Source organism: Panthera uncia, chromosome A2, assembly GCF_023721935.1.
Source record: "Panthera uncia isolate 11264 chromosome A2, Puncia_PCG_1.0, whole genome shotgun sequence".
Classification (NCBI taxonomy): domain Eukaryota; kingdom Metazoa; phylum Chordata; class Mammalia; order Carnivora; family Felidae; genus Panthera; species Panthera uncia.
Window position 1 is genome coordinate 118737033 of NC_064816.1, and position 21069 is coordinate 118758101.

The 21069-nt window shown below is 37.8% G+C and overlaps 1 protein-coding gene across 8 annotated transcripts in view; it reads left to right on the forward strand.

Moving 5' to 3' along the window:
* The window catches only part of AVL9 (AVL9 cell migration associated), a 79101-nt gene that overhangs the window by 19870 nt on the left and 38162 nt on the right, over positions 1 to 21069 (forward strand). For all 8 annotated transcript variants that reach the window (XR_007460043.1, XR_007460044.1, XR_007460045.1 and 5 more), the window contains exons 2-7: positions 3766 to 3886; positions 5406 to 5491; positions 7932 to 8003; positions 18094 to 18183; positions 18909 to 18975; positions 20602 to 20642. Coding sequence is in view for 1 of the 8 variants with exons in the window: in XM_049641661.1 (XP_049497618.1) it covers positions 3766 to 3886; positions 5406 to 5491; positions 7932 to 8003; positions 18094 to 18183; positions 18909 to 18975; positions 20602 to 20642 (477 nt within the window). In the remaining 7 variants the exon portion in view is untranslated. The remainder of the gene's footprint in view (positions 1 to 3765; positions 3887 to 5405; positions 5492 to 7931; positions 8004 to 18093; positions 18184 to 18908; positions 18976 to 20601; positions 20643 to 21069) is intronic.

Here is a 21069-nt window from a genome sequence, read left to right on the forward strand (position 1 = left end):
CTTTTGATTCAATTGAGTAGTATTTGAGAAACTCTGGTAACTTCCATGAGAATTCCTTTTAAGCCTCTCTGCCATGGAATTGTGTCTGTCTGGATTGTTTTGGACTTATCCTAAGGGGAGTATATAGAGTAGTCAGTATTCAAAATTTGAAGAATATACAACTTAAGGTTTTAAAATCCCATTGATTGGGAAATAACACAGTCTTGTTAGTTTTTTTTTTTTTTTGGTCCCCAGACACCAACCTGGGTATCCTGTATGTCAATCCTATTCTGCACTAACTACCCAAAGTTAGTGTCAAACTCCACACGTTTAAGGGCTCAGTCCCACAAGACACCTTCACTGTAGATGCCAGTACTGGGTCCTCAGGCTACCTGCACTTCTGTCCAATTTAGCCACAAATTTGGGGGTTCTCGCACCCCTGTCTCAGGTTCTGTAATTTGCTAGAACAACTAGAACTCTGGAAAATGAAAGAGATGCGTAGGACCAGATGTGGTGAAGGGGCACAGAGCTTCCATGTCCTCAGTGGACATGCTGCCCTCCTGGCACCTCATTGTCTTCAGTAACCTAGAATTACCCTGAACCCTATCATTTAGGGGATTTCATGGAACTTTCATTACATGGGCATGATGGATTAAGTCATTAGTTATTGGTGATTGCACTCAATCTCCAGCCCCTCTCCCTTCCTGGGAGGTCCACCTTTCTGGTGACCAGGCCCCATCCAAACGCTATTTAGTAGCCCCACCACTACCAAGTCCCCTTGTTAAATAAACTCAGGTACAGTTGAAATTGTCTTATAAATAACAAAAGGTACTCCCTTCACTCAGGAATTTCCAGGGCTTTAGGAGCTCTAGGCCAGGACCAAGAACAAAGACCAAATATATTTTTTATTATACCATACTTGAATAGTACTGAATAGTTTGTAAAGATGTTAGAAAAAAAAAAAAGTGCTCAACAATAGAAGATTGATTAAATAATGAAACAATACCAAATCACTGTTAAAACTGTTGTGTGTATGTAGGCACAGAAAGGAATTTGTGTAAACTGTTTTGAACTTGGTTAACATCTTCAGTTTCCAAATGCAAGAATTTGTTGGTAGCAAATAACACCAACATAAGAAAAGAATTCTAGAGAGCTGCCAACACAGCACAGACAGTGTATAATTTATGAAAAAGTTGTGTTCCAAAAGTTAGCTGCTTGAAATTTTGAATATATTCTCCCTGTTAAGGAACAAAAATTCAACTGAATAAATGTGAAGGTCTAATTGGCCTTATTAAGTGATTTGTTGAATCAGGTGGCATCCCATCTAGCAAGTAGTGGGGAGCTCCGAGGAGTTGTACAAAAATTTGGAAGGGTTTTATAGGAAGAGGGTGGGGCGAGGAAGTTATTAGCAAAAGAAAAGGATTGTTCCAGGCACTGTCCCTTTTTCTTCTTTTTCTTCCGTGATGAGAAGGGCAAGGGGGTTCATGGGTTACCTCATCTTCCTTTGCGGGATGGAGAGTGCCATATGACAGATTACCTCATCTGGTGCCAATCAGAAAGTTCCTGACTGACCAGTTAAGAGTTATTTCCTAGGGGGGTTGGAACTCTGGTTAGGTTAGGTATTAAGCCCTGTTTGGTGACTTAGCTTAAGTGGCTCCATTTTGGGCCTGGGGGTTTCCTTATAACACCTCAAAGAAACAATATTGTAAGTACTCTGGGCCCTGCTCAGCCTAAAGCCAACTTAATTTTATCCTTGGAATTCTTGGATTATATGCAGCATCTACACTTAAAACAATTTTATGAATTGACTTCATTTTAAGTTCCAACTAGAGTCCAAAACAGATCTTCATTCAGTAGAATGAGGAGTTGGGAGAATAGATTGAACACAGCAAAGCATCAGATATTAAAGTCTGACTATTGGTAATTTGTTAACTAAATCTTCAGAGAAGGAGATAGATTTCTACATCTCCCTTTGTGTCCAAGAGGATAGAATGGAAATAAGATTTCCTTAGAAAGCCAGTCACTATTCATGGTTATCTTTTGCCCCCCTCCTTTTTTTACTCTAAAAGTAATGCATATCCATTTAGAAATAAATACCCATTTACTTAAAAGTCAACGATAATCTCAGTTTATTGTCAAGTAATGCAGAAAAAGTGTGTGCTAATATACATGCAACACAGATAAAGCACATGGGACCAAAATATTAGTAGTTTGTGAATATAGATGGTTATAAGGTTATGTTCTTTCAACTTTTCTGTAAGTTTAATTTTTTTCCAAAAGAAGATGGGGATAAAAAAAACTTAACAGGAATATTCCTTTATCTCCAGTCCCCAACCCTATTCACCTCTACAGAGGTAAACTGTTAGCTTGTATCTTTTCAAGCGATGAATTAAAAAATTAATTTACAAAGATATAGAAGTACAATTTTTTGCATAAATGTAATCATAGTATAAGTAGAATTATACTACATTTACTGATATTCTGCTTGTTTCTTCTATTTAACAGATGTATTACTTTTCTACTGCATCATAAATTACCACAAACTTAATGACTTAAAACAATACATAGAAAGTCCCGGAGGTCAGAAATGGGTTTCACCGGGCTAAAATCAAGGAGTGCTGTGTTTCTTCAGGACACTTAGGGAAAATCGATTTTCTGGCATTCTGCAGCTTTTAGAGGTCACCTGCAGTCCTTGCCTCCTGGCCTGTTCCTCAACCTTCAAAGCATGTTGAACCTTAGCATCTTCAGATATCTTTGATTTTCTCTCTCTTTTTTCTTCTTTTCTTTCTTTCTTTCTTTCTTTCTTTCTTCAGATATCTTTGATTTTCTCTCTCTTTTTTCTTTTCTTTCTTTCTTTCTTTCTTTTTTTTTTTTTTTTTTTTTGAGGGAGAGAGAGGGTGCAAGTGAATGAGGGGAGGGACAGAGTGAGAGAGAGAGAAGCGGGACTCACCCATAGCGCGGCTCGTGTTTTACCTGAAGTGGGGCTCCAGCTCACCTGATGTGGGACTTGAACTCACAAACTGTGAGATCATGACCTGAACCAAAGTCCAATATTTAACCAACTAAGCCACCCAGGTGCCCCCCAGGTCTCATGCATTTAATTCTTCCTTCTTCTCCACAAGTCTCGTTGAAATAACAAAAAGAAATAGAAACAGAGAAAATGCTGATAAACTTGGAGAATACCAGAAACTGAGGGTGTTTACTAGAAACTTTGTTACTTCTACAAGACATGATGTTGGAGAGATTTCATTGAACTTTTCACTGACCAATTCTCAGTCTTAAAAGAAAATAACCTGAAATGTTGATTAATGCCCACTCCTCCTCCTACCAACCCCGCAGCAAAAACAAAGCTCAAAGCTACACATATTGTGAGCAAGGGAGTCAGTTGAATGGAAGCAAGCCTAGATCTTGGCTTATACTTCTCGGCTTCTTTGTTGGACCTCTTCTGCTCAATTCAGTAGGATGTTGGTTTTTCTCAGGGCTTCATGGCTTTAGTTACCATCTCTTGATGACAGTTTCCAAATGTAAATCCAGTTACCACCACTACTATCTCCTTTCCTCCTATGCACATTAAAATCCAAAAACCTTTAAGTCAGAAAGGGGAAAGGTCTTAAAAACCTTTCCTCCTTTTACTCCTTTTTTCTTTTTCCTCTTGTGTACCATAAGTTTGCTGATAATGCCAAATGGCATCAACAAGTATGTAGAGTTTAAAACTATTTTTGGCTATCAGGATAAAATGCTCCCTTTGATTAACAACCTTTTGGCTACCATTGCTTACTATTTTAGGTTGAATTCTCTTACCCACCCCTGATTCCAGGAGATGGACATGACAGCCACACTTTACCTGAAGAATGGAAATATTTGCCCTTCCTTGCCTTACCAGATGGCGCACACAACTACCAGGAAGGTAGGTAAACAATGGAGCAATTACTAGGTGCCCCCCCCCCCCCTTCTTTTTCTTTTTAATTTACCAAGACATCTTAGATTCTAAATATTTTGGTGAATGAAAGGCCTTTGGCTTCTTGTAACTATTTATAGAACACGTAAGTGTTTGTTTGGAGATGACTAGTCAGACACTGGAAGATTTCCAGAGGAGTGCTGGGCTTTATGTTGGTAATGTTGTTGAACATTGGCCACTCTTTTGCCAGGAGCACTGGCTAAATTAAGTATTTGGCCAGATTAGGACATCTGTTACTGGTAGCACTTTTCTGCATTTATTCTTGAGACTCCTCTTAGAGGGAAGCTACAGGGCTTACCTATACTAGCTACTGTTCGGGGCTCTAGCTGCAAACTTAACTAGCTTAGTACACCTCTGTCCACCTGGGATTGCTTCTCCACCCCTAGGGCCACTGCTATTGCCGTGCTCTGCTTAAAGTTGCGTGTAAGGGGCACCTGGCTGGCTCATTTGGTAGAGCTTGCGACTCAATCTTGGGGTTGTAAATCTGAGCCCCATGTCGGGTGTAGAGATTACCTAAAAGTAAAATCTTAAAAAAATAAAATATAAAAGTTTATGTGTCAGAGAAGCATGTTAACATCCTCAGAGAAAGCAACACTGTGAGGTTAGTACTGAGTCTCCTACCTATAAATGCATGTTTTGACTGGCTTAACAAAGAACTAAGTTTTATCATGGCATTAGGGGCTCTACCAAAACACCAGATTAAAACTTGGTTTAATTACTTATTTTCCTAATATTTAATAATTTTCATATGAAATGAAACAAAATGTTACTATGCAGTTTAACATAAAATCTAAATACATTATTTTTAATCTTACAAATATTTTGGTGTACTTTTTTATCATGAAAGTTTTTAAATAGAAAAAAAGTTTGAAAAAATAGTATAGCAAATATTCCACGAGTTTTCTTTATGTGTGTGTACAGTTTTGCCCTACTATCTGAAAGTCTAGCACCATGTTGCAGACATCACGACAGTTTACTTCTAAATACTTCAGTATGCACTCCTAAGAATAAGATCATTCCTCAGGATAACTTCCAGTACCATTATCACAGCTAAGAGATTTAACAGTAATTCGAGAATATCATCTAAGATCTAATCCATGTTCAAATTTCCCCAGTTATTCCAAGAATTTCTTGGATCCATCCAAGATTCATGAGTGGCCTTTCATTTTTATGATTCTCTACTTTTAATCTGGAATAAAGTATTTTCTGGGATAAGTGACTGTAGTTTCAACTTAATCTGTTCAGCCTCCTGGTCTTTTGAGAATGCCTGAATGAATGTACACAATCAGGCAGTGAGAGGGATGCTAAGAAACCAGTGGTTGCAATGCTAGGTGTTAAGTATGACATGGGTTCCTTGTTACATCATCATTTTTGCTTTAATTAACTGCATATAATAACTTCAATTTACATTATTTATTAATAAGGGTAATTCACTTTGGTATTTACATTTTTTCTGTGTGTCTCTTAGATACTGTATTTTTTCACTTGCCACCCAGAAATGGAAATGGAGCTACAGTATATGGTATCTCCTGCTATCGGCAAATTGAAGCCAAGGTATGGTAGTACAATGAAAAACAACAAAAACACTGATAGTGTTTTTAAAATTTTTATAAACAATTTGAAGTTGTTTTCCCAGTAGTACCAGTTTATTCACATGAATGTTTTTGTAAGTTGACATGGTAAGTATAATTGCCATAAAATAGTTTGTCCATTTTTTTTTTAAATGTTTATTTTTGAGAGAGAGCGCACGAGCAGAGGAGGAGCAGAGGAGGGGCAGAGAGAGAGAGGGACAGAGGATCCATAGTGGGCTCTGTGCTCACAGTGGAGAGCCCAATGCAGGGCTGGAACTCACAAACCATGAGATCATGATCTGAGCCCAAGTCAGGTGCTTAACCGACTGAGCCACCCAGGCATCCATTGTCTCTAGATAGTTGTACCTAAATTATTCATCTGTCTTCAGAATGCTGTATTTAAATTTTACAGTGTCCTTGAATTTTCTTTTTCTAATGTTTGGTATGTAATTTAGAAAAATTAAGTGATAATGTGTGTTGTATTTTAAGCAGCTGTTTAGAATTAGTGGAAAGTACTTGTAGTCGCTTTGAAATACTTGCATATTATCTTAATTATGTACAACTCAGATTTTGTTAATTCTTAAATTACCTGCCAGCTTAATGTCTGAATTACTATAATAGCTCTAATTAATACAAATAAGCCAAGATGGGTAGCTTCCCCTTTCATGGTTTGATTCTGAGCAGCACTTTTTTTGTGTCTCACCAGTTTTTTGTGGTGAGGACACTCTGAGTAAAAATCTCTTGCCTTTCGTTAGATCATTAATACTCTAGTGTTTCTCAACTTTGGCTGCACATTGGAGTCACCTGGGGACCTCTAAATACTAGAGATGACTGGGTCCCAACTCCAGAGATTCTGGTTTAATGTTCTGGTTATCAGGTGATTGCAAACCACCGCAGTGTTTTTTAACTGGAGTTACCTGGAGACCCTTTTTTTTTTTTTTTTTTAATGCACAGCTGGCCTTTCCTTCTACTAAATTAGAATCTCTGAGAGTAAGCCTAGGTAACTCCAAGTTTTAAAAGGCTTCCTCAGGGAATAATTAAGTTAGTAAATCTTCTAAAATTTTCTTTAGCTTTTTATAATGACCATTTCAAACATGCAGATAAATGAAAAGAATTGTACAATGAACACCTATATACCCACCATCTAGAGTCAACAGTAGTCAGCATTCTACCACATTTGCTTAGTGTGTGTCTGCTTTTTTCCCTGAACCATTTAGAAATAAATTGCAGGTGTAAATTCCACCATACCCAAAGTTGTTAACTACTGTGAAATAGTCCTTCATGTACAGGGCCTGAAATATAGGACACACCCAGTAAATACCTATGGAATGAATAACTGAATTTAAAGGTAAACCTGAGGGTAAGAGTTAGCTTTGGTAGTTTTGTGCATTTGATTGCCTCATATACTATTACCCTTAATCTATGTTTACATGAGATGAACTGAATTGCTCCCCTTTCTTGGAGACTGTTCCTTTTACTCTAGTCCCCTATAGATTGCGCAGACACAAGTAAAATTATTTCCTCAAACTGTCGACATTAACAACAGTTCTCATGCTTCACGTAGCCTTTAAATGGCATTTCATACCATCTGTCTCCCTTACCCATTGGGTCTGATCCACTCCACAGTATATTGGCATTGCCCATTTCTCTAAATATTTCTATCCTCACCTGATAACAGATATGAGAAGGATCTAGAGCCTAGGAGAAAAACTGATTCCCTTTGACTGAGGGTGAGACCTGACAGATGAATCCAGTCAAGGCAGAGAGGTAGAAAACAGATTGAGGGAAGGTTGTATTCTTGACTTAATGACTAGTCGTCAGTCGTAAGTCACTTGAAGACACTGAGGCCCATTGGTCCTCAGGACAGGTGCCAGGAGATGTTAGGCTGTATACCACAAAGGGGAAGAGTAGTTCTTAGTTTGCTCACAGAGTTACCTAGAGTTACCTGATGATTAAATCAAGGCTTGTTCTTTACTAGCAGAGAATGTAGACCTCTTAACGTGGTCGTTCTCACAATCATCAAGGCATGAGTTATGGCTCAGGGCTGGGCTATAATACCAGTTTTCCAGTATAATCTAGGCCCTTCTCACCAGAAACAGTAGTCTCGGAGTGCCCATTTTCAAACCAGAACCAAGGACATTTGATTTGAATTATGGGTGTGGCAACTTACACAAAAAGTATTCTCAGACGGTAGGTTCCTTGAGGGTAGGAATTGTCTCTCACTGTTACATTCTCAGTGCCTACCAGATTCTGGCACATAGTTTCCTGGCTGACTCATTCAATAGGTATTTTCAGAGATTCTCAATACATTTGGAATTTAAATGTTAGAATTTTTTTCTATCTCACTGCTATTTTTACATTGAAAGAGAATGATTTTTAAATATTTCTATGAAATATTAATAATGACTCTTTGTTTATAATAGGCATTGAAAGTGCGGCAAGCAGATATCACCAGAGAGACGGTTCAGAAAAGTGTCTGTGTTCTAAGCAAGTTGGTAAGAAACCAAATAACTCGTTAATGTGTTCGTTAACCATGGCAGATTTTTAGTTGAGAATAAGGCATTATTAGAAAAAGGAGAGATTTATGGACAGTAATAGATTAAAATTCATCAGGGGCCCATTTTTTATTCTTGTGCATCAGCTTTTTCTCTGCCTTTCAGCAGTTTTACTCTCATTTGCACCATTACCCACAACTAGATAAGTGGAAGGAAATCTTCTAGATAGGTTTTTGGGAAAGAGGTTGACACTTGCCCAAAATGAAGTAGCTGATATATTTCATTTATTCTTTTTTATTTTGTTTTTAAGACTTTGGATAATATTTTACTAAAACTCAGAATATCATAATCATTCAGATTGTATTGATATAGAAGTATATGACTCTTGCTATGAAAAATGGTAGCCTTAACTTGCTTTTTAAAAAAAAATTTTTTTTTTAACGTTTATTTATTTTTGAGACAGAGACAGAGCATGAACAGGGGAGGGGCAGAGAGAGGGGGAGACATAGAATACGAAACAGGCTCCAGGCTCTGAGCTGTCAGCACAGAGCCTGACGTGGGGCTCGAACTCACGGACTGTGAGATCATGACCTGAGCCGAAGCCAGATGCTCAACCGACTGAGCCACCCAGGCGCCCCTTAACTTGCTCTTTAAGACTTAAGATTTTTGAGGAATGGAAATGACATAATTGTACAATAGCAATGCTTTACAGTTGTTTCATCCATGTACAAGTTGATCAGATGCAGGTGTATAATTATTTTAACTTTTTATTTTTAGTAGGAAATGTGTAACACTTCTTATTTTCCATAGTTCCCTATTAAATCATTTGTAATATTCCATTTTTATTACTAATATGATATTAACACCTTTACTGGTAGCATCAAATGACTAATTCTACACATAAAATATTATCCCCCAAGTACCTTTTGTGGGGAGAAATCCAGATCTCTATCATGTTAATTATCTTACAGCTATATGATTATTGAATACAATCATTTCTGCATTTAACCTAAATCAAAATGGAGAATATTTCATTTGCCTAGTCACCAAATGTATGTAGGTTTTGTTTCATTATGTCTTCTACATTGTCCAGTTTCTTACATCCACCGACAATTTGAATGTAGTTTGCTTAATATAAGTTAAGATTTGTAAAATAGGATTTATTTTGACTTTTCAGTACTAAGCTTTAAAAAAAAAATCCTGAATAATAATAATAATATACTGTGAGCCTTAATAATAAGATTTTGAGGATCAGATATTTCTTCCAAGATCTTAGTTTTAAATAGAGGGCAAGAATAGACTCCTTTAAAAAAAAAAAAAAAAAAAAGAGGAATGGATGTAAAAGACCCTGATATCAGAAAATTAATAGATTGTACACAGTTTCTAAAATGGTAGCCTGAAAAATAGACTTCAATGAATTACTTTTTTTTTTTTTTTTAAATCGATGAATTACTCTTTTATACTGGGCCAGATAACCAAAGCATAGGAGTACCAGATGTTCAAGCAAACACATGTTGAAAGGCTTCCTGAGTAATCTTTCTTCAAAGAACAATTATAATAACAATAAATGTCATTTATCAGATGACTATATGTCAGGTATTAATTCAATACCAGACACTTTTTAGATATAATTGTGATTTGAATCCTCATGTAATAACAGATCTAAGTATTTGTTGCTTTCATTTTACAAAGAAACATGTAGAATAGAGAAAAAATGTCTAACTCTCACAGACCTGTGTAACTACTAAGTGATAAAATTGGGGCGAAGATCCGGGTTTTATCTGTCTTTAAGCATAGGGAATAGGGAAAGCTAGCTTATGCAGAAAGGTTTGATGGTTCATAGTGCATTGTGGTCTCTATATAAAAATATAATGACTTTATACTTAGATATTCTGGATGGTAATAATGATATAGTAACAGGGATATTGGTGGTGGGAGGGGACTCTTCCAGTGTTACTTGTATTAACTAATTGTATAATAATTATATACAGCATTGGTCTCTGTATTCTAAGAAGTACATAGAAATCAGAAAACATCTAGAAAATAACATTGAAAATAAAAAGGATGGAAATGGTGTAAGAGGGTCTTAAATAGAAGTAAGAATTAAGGAATAATTTTGTTGAAGCATACAAAGGAATATTTTGATAAAGGACACAGACCAGTTGTTCTAAGCCTCCAAAGAAGACAAAAAAGGGAAATGAACTTAAATTTAATCATGAATGTTCAATTAGATATAAGAACCGGCTATTATAAGGATGATTAAATGTCACCACAAACCAGTGTAACTGTAGAATTAAAATGTCATAAATTTTATAATGACTATTTGCAACAACATGGATGGAACTCTATAGAGTATATTACGCTAAGCTAAATTAGAGAAAGACAAATATATGACTTCACTCATGCAGAATTTAAGATGCAAAACGGATGAACATAAGGGAAGGGAAGCAAAAATAACGTAAAAAGAGAGAGGGAGACAAACCATAAGAGACTTAAATACAGAGAACAAACTGAGGGTTGCTGGTGGAGTGTTGGGGGATAGGCTAAATGGGCAAGGGGCATTAAGGAAGACACTTGTTGGGATGAAGACTGGTTATATGTGGGGGATGAGTCACTGCCCTTGAAATTATTATTGCACTATATGCTAACTTGGTTATAAAATAAAAATAAATAAATAAAAATGGAAATTTTTATAATGACTAATGTTGAAGTGCCTTTTTAAGATTTTTTTTAACGTTTATTGATTTTTTTAATATAATTTATTGTCAAATTGGTTAACATACAGTGTATAAAGTGTGCTCTTAGTTTTGAGGGTAGGTTCCTGTGGTTCATCGCTTACATAAACACCCAGTGCTCATCCCAACAAGTGCCCTCCTCAATGCCCATCACCCATTTTCTCCTCTCCCCCACTCCCCCCATCAGCCCTCAGTTTGTTCTCTGTGTTTAAGAGTCTCTTATGGTTTGCCTCCCTCCCTCTCTGTAACTATTTTTTTCCCCTTCCCTTCCCTCATGGTCTTCTGTTAAGTTTTTCCAAGATCCACATATGAGTGAAAACATGCTGTCTTTCTCTGACTTATTTCATTTAGCATAATACCTTCCAGTCCATCCCTATTGCTGCAAATGGCATGATTTCATTCTTTATCATTGCCAAGTAGTATTTCATTGTATATATAAACCACATCTTTATCCATTCGTCAGTTGATGCACATTTAGGCTCTTTCCATAATTTGGCTTTTGTCAAAAGTGCTGGTATAAACATTGGAGTACGTGTGCCCCTATGAATCAGCACTCCAGTATCCTTTGGGTAAATTCCTAGTATTGCTATTTCTGGGTCATGGGGTAGTTCTATTTTTAATTTTTGAGGAACCTCCACTCTGTTTTCCAGAGCAGCTGTACCAGTTTGTATTCCCACCAACAGTGCAAGAGGGTTCCCATTTCTCCACATCCTCACCAGCATCTGTTGTTTCCTAAGTTGTTAGTTTTAGCCACTGTGACCCATGTGAGGTGGTATCTCACTGTAGTTTTGATTTGTATTTTCCTGATGATGAGTGATGTTGAGCATTGTTTCATGTGTCTGTTAGCCATCTGGATGTCTTCTTTGGAAAAGTGTCTATTCATGTCTTTTTGCCCATTTCTTCACTGGATTATTTGTTTTTTGGATGTTGAGTTTGGTAAGTTCTTTATAGATTTTGGATACTAATCCTTTATCCGATATGTCATTTGCAAATATCTTTTCCCATTCCGTCGGTTGCCTTTTAGTTTTGTTGATTGTTTCCTTTGCAGTCCAGAAGCTTTTTATCTTGATGAGGTCCCAATGGTTCATTTTTGCTTTTAATTCCCTTGCCTTTAGAGATGTGTCAAGCAAGAAATTGCTGTGGCTGAGGTCAGAGAGGTTTTTTCCTGCTTTCTCCTCTAGGGTTTTGATGGCTGTCTCACATTTTGGTCTTTCATCCATTTTGAGTTTATTTTTGTGAATGGTATAAGAAAGTGGTCTAGTTTCATTCTTCTGCATGTTGCTATCTGGTTGTCCCAGCACCATTTGCTAAAGAGACTGTCTTTTTTCCATTGGATAGTCTTTCCTGCTTTGTTAAACATTAGTTGGCCATACTTTTGTGGGTCCAATTCTGGGTTCTCTATTCCATTGGTCTGTGTGTCTGTTTTTGTGCCAATACCATACTGTCTTGATGATTACACCTTTGTAGCAGAAGCTAAAGTCTGGGATTGTGATGCTTCCCTCTTTGGTTTTCTTTTTCAATATTACTTTGGCTATTTGGGGTCTTCTGTGGTTCCATACAAATTTTAGGATTATTTGTTCTAGCTTTGAGAAGAATGCTGGTGCAATTTTGATTGAGATCGCTTTGGGTAGTATTGACATTTTAACAATATTTATTCTTCCAGTCCATGAGCATGGAATGTTTTTCCATTTGTTTGTGTCTTCAATTTTCTTCATAAGTTTTCTGTAGTTTTCAGCATATAGATCTTTTACATCTTTGGTTAGGTTTATTCCTAGGTATTTTACGGGTCTTGGTGCAATTGTGAATGGGATCAATTTCTTGAATTCTCTTTCTGTTGCTTCATTATTGGTGTATAGAAATGCAACTGATTTCTGTACATTGATTTTATACCCTGCGACTTCGCTGAATTTATGTATCAGTTCTAGCAGCCTTTTGGTGGCGTCTTTTGGGTTTTCCATGTAGAGTATCATGTCATCTGTAAAAAGTGAAAGTTTGACTTCTTCTTTGCCAATTTTGATACCTTTTATTTCATTTTGTTGTCTGCTGATACTAGGACTTCCAACACTATGTTAAACAGTAGTGGTGAGAGTGGACATCCCTGTCGTGTTCCTTATCTCATGGGGAAGGCTCTCAGTTTTTTCCCCACTGAGGATATTAGCTTTGGGCTTTTCGTATATGGTTTTTATGATGTTTAGGTATGTTCCTTCTGTTCTGACTTTCTTGAGGGTTTTTATTAACAGAGGATGCTGTATTTTGTCAAGTGCTTTTTCTGCATCTATTGACAGGATCATATGGTTCTTATCCTTTCTTCTATTAATGTGATGTATTTGCGAATACATTGATTGATTTGAGAATATTGAACCAGCCCTGCAGCCCAGGAATGAATCCCACTTGGTCCTGGTGAATAAGTCTTTTTATATGCTGTTGAATTCAATTTGCTAGTATCTTGTTGAGAATTTTTGCATCCATGTTCATCAGGGATGTTGGCCTGTAATTCTCCTTCTTTGTGGGGTCTCTGGTTTGAGAATCAAGGTAACGCTGGCTTCATAGAATGAGTCCAGAAACTTTCCTTCTATTTGTTTTTTGGAACAGCTTGAGAAGGATAGGTATTAACTCTTCTTTAAATGTCTGGTAGAATTCCCCTGGGAAGCCATCTGGCGCAGGACTCTTCTTGGGAGATTTTTGATAACTGATTCAGTTTCATCACTAGTTAAGGATCTGTTTAAATTTTTTATTTCTTCCCGTTTGAGTTTTGGTATTGTGTGGGTATCTAGGAATTTGTCCATTTCTTCCAGGTTGTCCGATTTGTTGGCATGTGATTTTTCATAATATTCTCTGATAATTGTGTTTCTGACGGATTGGTTGTGATAAGTCCATTTTCATTCGTGATCTTATCAGTTTGGGTCCTTTCTTTTTTTGAGAAGTCTGGCTAGGGGTTTATTAATTTTATTTATTTTTTCAAAAAACCAGCTTAGTTTCATTGATCTGTTCTGGGTTTTGTTTTGTTTTGTTTTGTTTTGTTTTGTTTTGTTTTATTCTGTATTGTTGATTTCTGCTCTGATCTTTATTATTTCTCTTCTTCTGCTGGCCTTGGGGTTTCTTTGCTGTTCTGCTTCTAGTTCCTTTAGGAGTGCTCTTAGATTTTGCATTTGGGATTTTTCTTGTTTCTTGAGATAGGCCTGGATTGCAATGTCCTCTCCTCTTAGGACTGCCTTTGCTGCATCCCAAAAGGGTTTGGACTGTTGTGTTTTCATTTTCATTTCTTTGCATATATTTTTTAATTTCTTCTTTAATTGCCTGGTTGACCCATTCTTTCTTTAGTAGGATGTTCTTTAATGCATTTGGAGATTTTCCAACCTTTTTCCTGTGGTTGATTTCAAGTTTCATAGCATGGTGATCTGAAAATGTGCATGATATAATCTCAGTTCTTTTATATTTATTGAGGGCTGTTTTGTGATCCACTGTGTGATCTATCTTGGAGAATGTTCCATGTGCACTCAATATAAGGTGTATTCTGCTTTAGGATGAAAAGTTCTGAATAGATCTGTCAAGTCCATCTGGTCCAGTGTATGATTCAGGGCCATTGTTTCTTTATTGATGTTCTGCATAGATGATGTGTCCATTGTTGTAAGTGGTATATTAAAGTCCCCTGCAATTACCACATTCTTCCCAATAAGATTTTTTATATTTGTGATTGTTTTATATATTTGGATGCTACTGAATTGGGTGCATAAACATTTATAATTGTTAGCACTTCTTGATAGATAGACCCCATAATTATGGTATAATGCCCTTTTTCATCTCTTGTTACAGCCTTTAAACTCCAGTTTGTCTGATAGCATGATAAGTGGTTCTCCATCCCCTCACTTTCAGTCTGAAGGTGTCCTCAGGTCTAAAATGGGTCTCTTGTAGACAGCAAATAGATGGGTCTTGGGTTTGTTTTGTTTTTTTGTGTTGTTTTTTTTTTAATCCATTCTGATACCCTATGTCTTTTGATTGGAGCATTTAGTCCATTTACATTCAGTGTTATTGAAAGATATGGATTTAGAGTCATTGTGTTATCTGTAGGTTTCATGCTTGTAGCGATGTCTCTGATCCTTTGTGGTCTTTGCAACATTCCACTCAGAGTCCCCCTTAGGAGCTCTTGTAGGGCTGGTTTAGTGGCGATGAACTCCGTCAGTTTTTGTTTGTCTTGGAAAACCCTCCTATTCTGAATGACAGGCTTGCTGGATAAAGGATTCTTGGCTACATATTTTTCCTATTCAGTACATTGGAGTTTTTCCTGCCACTCCCTTCTGGCCTGCCAAGCTTCAGTAGATAGGTCTGCTATTACCCTTATGTGTCTGCCCTTGTAGAGGCTCATCTGTCCCTAGCTGCTTTCAGAATTCTCTCTTCATCTTTGTATTTTGCCAGTTTCACTATGTTATGTCAATGCAGAAGATCAATTCCTATTACGTCTGAAGGGAATTCTCTGGATTTCAGTGTCTGTTTCCTCTCCAGATTGGGGAAGTTCTCAGCTATGATTTGTTCAAGTACAATTTTCACCCCTTTCTCTCTCTTCTTTCTCTTTTCTATCAACTCCTGTGATACAGATATTAATACGTTTCATTGAATCACTTAGTTCTCTAATTCTCCCCTCATGGTCTAGAATTTTTTTTATCTCTCTTTTTCTCAGCTTCATCTTTTTCCATAATTTTATCTTCTATTTCACTTATTCTCCCTTCTGCCTCTTCGGTCCTCGCTATCACAGCCCCTCGTTTATTTTGCACCTCATTTACAGTATTTAATTCATCATGACTATTTTTTAGTTCCTTGATCTCTGCAGCAATAGATTCTCTGCTGTCTTCTATGCTTTTTTCAAGCCTAGCGATTAATATTATGACTGTTATTCTAAATTCTTGTTCAGGGGCACCTGGGTGGCTCAGTTGGTTAAGCATCCGACTTAGGCTCAGGTCATGATCTCACAGCTCGTGAGTTTGAGCCCTGCGTTGGACTCCGCTCGGAGCCTGAAGCCTGCTTCAGATTCTGTGTCTCCCTCTCTCTCTCTGCCCCTAACCCACTTGCATTCTCTCTCTCTCTCTCTCTCTCTCTCTCTCTCTCTCTCTCTCTCTCAAAAATAAACACTTTAAAAAATTCAATTCTTGTTCAGTTATATTATTTATATATGTTTTGATCAATTCTTTAGCTATCATTTCTTCCTGGAATTTCTTTTGAGCATTCTTCTGTTTCGTCATTTTGGCTAGTTTTCTGTCCCTTATGTGTTTTAAAAAGCTTGTTGTGTGTCCTGTACCTGTGAGCACTACTGTATTAAAGAGGGGTCATACACTGCCCAGGGCCTGGCCCTTCAGGAGGTGTTTTTTGGAGTGTATTACTTGCTCTCTGTTGTGACTGGTTGCTTCATCTCCCTGTTCATAATGATGTTTTGGACCCTCCACCAGGTGTGCTTTGATTTGTTCATTGAAGTAGCCCTGGAAGAGAAAACAAACAAAAAACAAAGACCAAAAAAACAAAACAAAACACCAGCAACAGCAAAACATCGGGGTGGGAGCAGTGTTGATGTGAGAGGCCTTATCCCATACAAAGAAAGAAAGAAATGACAGGGGCGGGGGAAAAATAAAATAAAATAGACCAGCCAGAGAAACTATACAGCTTAATCCAGAGAGAAAAAGAGGAAAATAAAGAAGGAGATACAGAACAGGTATAAAGAGAATAGATTAAATATGTCTGCTTAAACAAACCAACAACCAAAATAATCAGACTAGAGGAGGGAAGAAATAAAAAGCAGGAAAGGAAGAAAGAATATATATATATACACGTATATACTAAGAATTGTCCAGGAATTAAATCAGAAAATGCAAAACCACTGAGTGCCTTGGAACCCGTGGCAGCATTGGTCTGGAGGAGGGGCTGCCTAGTTCATCAGCATCAATCCCGCTCCCGTAGATACAGTTACCAGGTGTGGAGGGGCGTGGTTTGGTGTAGGTGGGTCCCGCCTCCACTGTGGGCCTACTGTCTGTTCCCTGAGGCCCTACCTTGTTGGTGATGGGGAGAAAAATGGTGACAACCCAGTCTCTCTTCCCTGCACTGGGTGTCCCAGACCAGTCTATTCAGGCCATCCTCACAGTGGCACAGGCATGAATATGGCAGTTTGTCCTGCTCTGCCAACTCCTGTGCCTCCCTGAGGCTGGACTTGGATTTAAACCCTGATGTCTTAAATATGCCCCAGTTCTGGGGAAGTGCCTCTCCGTACTACCGATATATGGCCTCTGACTAGCGGGCACAGGCAGTCTTTGTCCTTTGAACGGTTATGTACCTTCTTCCCACTGCACTCCAGGGAAGGATTGCTTTCTCCCACTGCGGACTGCACCTCTGAACTACTTACTGAGCCTGGGGCTGGCTCCCCTCATCCCCAGGTGCCCGAACAGGGCAGCTGGCCCCAGTCCGGGGAAAGCTCAGCAGTTAGAGGTTGTATCTATGTCCCTCTCAGTCTGTGGTTTTTCTCTTGTCCAGATATGCTTCCCCAGCCTTTCTCTTCCCTTTGTCTCTCTGCAGAAGGGGATCCCACCCATCCCTGCCTACACTGCCCATTTTCTCTCTCCCAGTTCACAGTCACGCACCTGTGGCCCTCCAGGTTATCCCTGTGGGCCCTTGGAGAAGGCTCTGTCACTCTGCAGCCTGGACTCTTGGAATTCAAAGTCCTTTGGCCTCAACACTGCTGTGTTTGAGGGACAAGGGAACTTTGGGTTCCCCTACTTCTCCACCATGTTGGATCTCTCCAATGTTTATTTTTGAGAGAGAAAGCGCGTGCCCATGTGCGCACATGAGCGGAGGAGGGGCAGAGAAAGAGAGGGAGACACAGAATCCGAAGCAGGCTCCAGGCTCTGAGCTGTCAACACAGAGCCTGATGCTGGGCTTGAATCCATGAACCACAAGATCATGACCTGGGCCCAAGTCGGATGCTTAACTGAGCCCCCCAGGTGCCCCCGTTTAAATGCTTTTACCCTGTGTTATATTAATTCTGGAAACAACCTCATAAGATGTACTGTCTTTTCATATGCTGGTGTTCATATCAGCAAGCAGGTGTGGGGAAATTTGGTGCCCAGGGTCATGTAGCTGAGTGATGCAATAGACCCGAGACATCTGCCCACACACGCTCAACCACTGTACTCCAAGGGTCAGGTGCTTTTCAACAGCAGCCATAGAGCTAGAACAGATTACTTAACAGCTTTCAGCTGTGAATAGTAAGATACTAAAGTTGAAGTTACTTTTTCTCCCTGTTCTCTTTCAATTACAAGTTTGTAAGGTGTTTGATTTTTTCCTATTACCAAACTAATAGTAATTTTTTCTTCTTTAAGCCTCTCTATGGCTTGCTTCAAGCAAAACTTCAGCTCATTACACATGCATATTTTGAAGAGAAGGATTTTTCCCAAATTTCCATTCTAAAGGTAACTATATCCCTTTATAGCTGTATTTGGCTGAAGACTGTTTCATGAATCAAGTAAATCTTGTCAACAATATTGTAAAGATAATCTTTTGTTAGCTTAAGAAAGACATTCTTCTTAAGAATGGCAAGGGATTTGCCCGAAATGTACAGATCATATTTATTAAATTTAATCATACTGCCTTTTATTAAATAATGACTACAAAGAAGTGCAATTAAGTGCCTCTGTTAATGGATAGTAGCTCGTTTGCTATGGCATTGCTTTTCTAAATTTGCTTATTTTATTTACTGCACAGTGTGTTTATATATTAGTCTTCTGGTTTCTATCTCCCAAAGCAATAAATAAATAAATAAATAAAGACTACGTGACTATTTTACTAAAGATGGATAACATGTTTTTCTCAGGGCTGCCATGAATGTGTAGAACATGGATCTCTCCTGGATCCTAGTGAGTGTAGGACAATTAGGTGTTTACCAAAGAAGTAGAGGGAACTTAGCCTACAATCCATACCACCATGTGAATGAACTAAGCTCTTAAATGAAGAGGAAGAGAAGGAGGGAGTGCTGGAAACTGGTAAGGTTTCAGAGAGACCTTGATTATTTCTAAATTTAGGGTATGGCAAAACAAACTGTCTAGGTTAAAGAACCAAGTTTTTCCTGGTCATCATACCTCTAATTTAGTGTCTGAAATGATTGTAAAATGTTCTAAATTGAGTCTATATTTTATAGGAGCTTTATGAACATATGAATAGTTCCTTGGGAGGAACTTCATTAGAAGGATCCCAAGTATATCTTGGTAAGTAGCTTTTCTACAGATCAGAAGAAATGCCCTCATTTCTTTTTGTTTGGTAAACCAAGTTGCATGTAAAACTGCATAATCAAAATTAATTTTCTATAAGTGATCTAAACTTAAATTCTTCAGTGTTTGATGTTTCCTTAAATATCTTCTTCACTAGTATTTGTATTGAAAAGAGTTACAATGTAATTGTAGCGATATTTGGAACTATTACTGTATAAATCACATTTCTGCTTTTCAGAGTAGTAGTGGAAGTGTTTTCTTTTCCTTATGGTAACGCTGGCCAAGTCAATTCCCTTTCATGACAGGGAGAGCAAGAGAGAGAGAGAGAGATCTGCTCAGTTCTTTTTTATCCTAAGATTTTTCAAGTAGGGTTTTTTTTTTTAATTTATACTGTTCTGACAGTCCAGGATATTCATTGGTGTCCACGTTGCTCAATAGGCACTCAATAAATATCCTTTTTATGATTAGAAAAAATATTTGCATCACAGTGATTTATGCTCACTGACTCAGTTCCTATTTTAGCATGAAGCAGCTAAACTGTAGTAGTTCCCTTTTATAATCCTGTGTATAATGTAAGCTGGTCACAAAACTCCTAAGAATATATGTTTCTCTGAATTATTTTCTCTAGTCCTATGACAGATGTTCAGAGAAGACTATGATGCAGAAATAATAGCCATGGAGTGTGGCGAACAAAAACCATATTTAAATGATTGCCACTATAGTATAAGCTTCGTAATATCTAAACTTGTATGATTTGTAAGATACTTGTAGAATGGGGAGGAAACAGTAGAGCTGCATTGCCCAGAGCAGTAGCCATTAGCCTCATGTGACTATTTACATTTGGATTAGAATTAGTAAAAGTTAAATAAAGTTAAAAAGTCAGTCTGTCAGTACACTTGATACATTTCTTTTTTTTTTTTTTAATTTATTTTTAGAGAGAGCACCTGTGTGCAAGTAGGGGCGGGGCAGAGAGAGGGAGAGAGAATCCCAGGCAAGCTCTGCAATGACAGTGCCAGGCTCGCACTCATGAACCTGAAGATCATGACCTGAGCCGAAACCAAAAGTTGGACACTTAACTGATGGAGCCACCCAGACACCCCAACTTGGCTACATTTCAAATGTTCATTGGCCACATGTGGCTACTGTATTGGACAGCACAGATGTAGAACATTTCCATCATTGTAAAAAGTTCCATTCGACCATGCTGTGTTTGACTGTTAATAGTTATTTGAGAAATTCTTTGTTTTTTGGTTTTGGGTTTTTTATTTTGGGGTGGGGGAGAGCGCACACACATGAGCATGTGTGTTGGGGAAGGACAGAGAGGGAGAGTGAGAATTCCAGTGTGGAACCTGACACGGGGCTCAGCCTCATGAACCATGAGATCATAACCTGAGCTGAAATCAAGAGTCCAACATTTAACTGACTGAGCCACCCAGGTGCCCCAGTTGTTTGATTAAATCCTGAGTATATGTGTACATAATGGAATATTACATAAGTATTTTAATATTTGCATATTCTTACCATTCCTGTTTTTTACCCGCCTTTCTTTTGATGGGGAGAAATCTTTCTTTAACAAAACCCATATGTTGTCATCACAGATTAGCTTTCTTGTTAACATTGTAGGTCTGTCTCCTCGAGATCTTGTGCTTCATTTTCGACATAAGGTATGATACCTTATTTAACTTATGATGTATTAAAGTTGTATTCATTTAACTTAGTAAATTCCATGTGCTACAAAGTCAAATGGAGATTGTGGCATACTAGGTTTTAGTTCTTCTAAGACAGTACTCATAAGGGTAAAAGTTGAAAGTGTTGGTAGTGTTAGTGCTTATCTGATAGAAAGTTTTTAAAGTACTGTATAGGAATACTGTCTATTTCTGTGCAGGAGAGGATACTTTTTTCTGTTGCCTTTGTAATTTCAGATATCATGAAGTTAGAGCAGAAAGAAACCTGTTTTAATCTTGCAGAACACTTTATATGTTGCTCATAGTGAAACATTTTCCCTTAAAATATCTATACTTATCTGATCTTTATTATTAAAGTATATGCTGACTGGGATATATACACATTGATTATTCATTTAATAAACAC